General features: G+C 36.7%; 1 protein-coding gene across 1 annotated transcript in view; it reads left to right on the top strand.

The window, feature by feature from the left end:
* Positions 1–324: 324 nt before the first annotated feature.
* Positions 325–2,039, top strand: part of LOC107080906 (GTPase IMAP family member 8-like) — a gene marked incomplete at its 3' end in the record, with an annotated part of 10,874 nt that continues 9,159 nt past the window's right edge. The window contains exons 1-3 of the mRNA XM_015369118.1: positions 325–428; positions 737–1,456; positions 1,795–2,037. Of these exons, the coding sequence (XP_015224604.1) occupies positions 398–428; positions 737–1,456; positions 1,795–2,037 (994 nt within the window). The remainder of the gene's footprint in view (positions 429–736; positions 1,457–1,794; positions 2,038–2,039) is intronic.

Genomic DNA, 2,039 nt, shown 5'->3' with positions numbered 1-2,039 from the left:
AGAATAATGTTAGATGTTTTCTTAGTCTTCAAACTTGATCAGGACTATTGAGACAAATAAACTGCTGTGATGAGAAGCTGGATCTGATTTTCTGTAACTGGTTTATTTTACTATCAATGAAGAATTAAATTATGATTTGATTATTATTTTATTTTCTTCTGTTTTATTTCCTTTTATTTTTCTAACATCAGCAGTTTAACTTTAATGTCTTTACTTCTTAACCTCAGTAGACCTGTAGTTAATCTAGTTGTCCAGCAGATGGCGATCTCTGATCTTGTTTATCTTCATCATCCAACCTTTAACCCCAATAAAATTCCTTCTGCTTCATTTACTTTCATTTAGAAACAAGTTTTGTTGGAACAAACAAGCAGAAAGTCGGCAGAGAGAAGCTGATGAAATGGCCGCTTCAGCTGATATTTCCACCTCAGGTCAGAATCTTTTTATAAAACTTTCCCTCAAACTTTATCCTGCTTAGGTTATAATATGTTAAACTCTTATTTTAGTTGATAAATATGTCAAATTCAGAGACTTTGACTTTAAACAGAACATAGAGTCAAACAAAATGGCTCCATCTGCTTTTCTAGATTTCCTTATTTTAGGTTTTCAGTCATGGTAACAATGTTTTAGTCATTATTCTAATAGAAATCTTAATCTAGACATTCTGTTCTCTGATTGGCTAAATAAAGTAGATGTTTATAAACTGTGTGATAAAATAAAGCCTTCCCTCTCTTAACAGCACTGAGCGGCCCTGCTACAGAACTGAGGATTGTGTTGATAGGAGGAAGATACAGTAACCCTTCCAGCGGTAAAAGCTCAGCTGGAAACATCATCCTGGGTCACAATGTTTTTGACACCAGCAGAAGAACAGCTCAGAGTGAAGCGAGGCAGCAGGAAGTACTCGGCAGACGACTCACAGTGGTTGATACTCCAGGATGGTGGTGGATTTATCAAAGAGAAGAAACCCCAAAACTGGATCAGACAGAAATCCAGAATAGTGTCCATCTGTGTCCCCCAGGACCTCATGTCTTTCTTCTGGTCATTCCTGTTGGTTCATATTTCTTTAATCTTGACAAACTATCTCTAGAGGAACACCTGGAACTTTTCAAAGCAGATGTTTTCAGTCACACCATCGTGCTGTTCACTGCAGTCCATCCATGTAGTGATAAAACCATTGAATCAGAAATCAGAGGAAGTCCAGACCTGCAGTGGATCCTTCAACAATGTGGAAACAGAAAACATGTTCTCAACATCAGCAACAGAGAAGATAGAGATCAAGTCAAGATGCTTCTGGAGAAAACTGAGGCGATGATTGAACAGAACAGGGGCAGACACTGTTCTGTTGATGAATCTGATGGAAATGCTCTGAGAGAGAGACTGAAAGATTTGGTTAAAAAAGCCTCAAAAAGGTTTGATGAAGTTCAGAAACAAAGAAGAAACCTGAAGCTACAGATTGAAGGTAATTCTACTTTCTTTCTATCAGGATAAAGTGATAAATGTTTCTGCAGACATCTCTGGGAGCTGGACATACAAAACACATTATTTAATTAGAACTTTTGGAAAATGTTTTTTGTCGTTGGTAAAATAAAAAAAGGCACAGGAGACATTTTAAAACCATCTAAATCTAAGGATTCACATAGTTAATTATTTTATCACACAAACACCAATAAACTAACATCTGTTTTTTTTTATTTTACAAATGTTGTATTTTTTTCTCCACATTATCAACTCTACTCTAAACAGACCTGAGCTGCAAACATTAAAATGATAAATTATTGGTTTGTTTTTATGATTTAGGTGGAAAAGTTCCTCCAAACCATTTGAGAATTTTGATGATTGGTGGATCATATGCTGGAAAGAGCTCAGCAGGAAACATCATTCTAGGAAAAAATGCATTTGGTGTTAATGAAAGTGATGAAAGAAAGACGACAGGCAGTGAAATCAGCCACAGTGTGGTTGAAGGAAGGCGGCTCACAGTGGTGGATTCTCCTGGATGGTTCTACATCCACACCCTTCAGGACACCAGTGAGATGGACAAACTG

The sequence above is a fragment of the Cyprinodon variegatus genome, unplaced genomic scaffold (assembly GCF_000732505.1).
Source record: "Cyprinodon variegatus isolate N-32 unplaced genomic scaffold, C_variegatus-1.0 Scaffold2483, whole genome shotgun sequence".
Lineage (NCBI taxonomy): Eukaryota > Metazoa > Chordata > Actinopteri > Cyprinodontiformes > Cyprinodontidae > Cyprinodon > Cyprinodon variegatus.
Note: the sequence above shows the minus strand (reverse complement) of the source record. Positions and strands in the feature narration are given on the sequence as shown.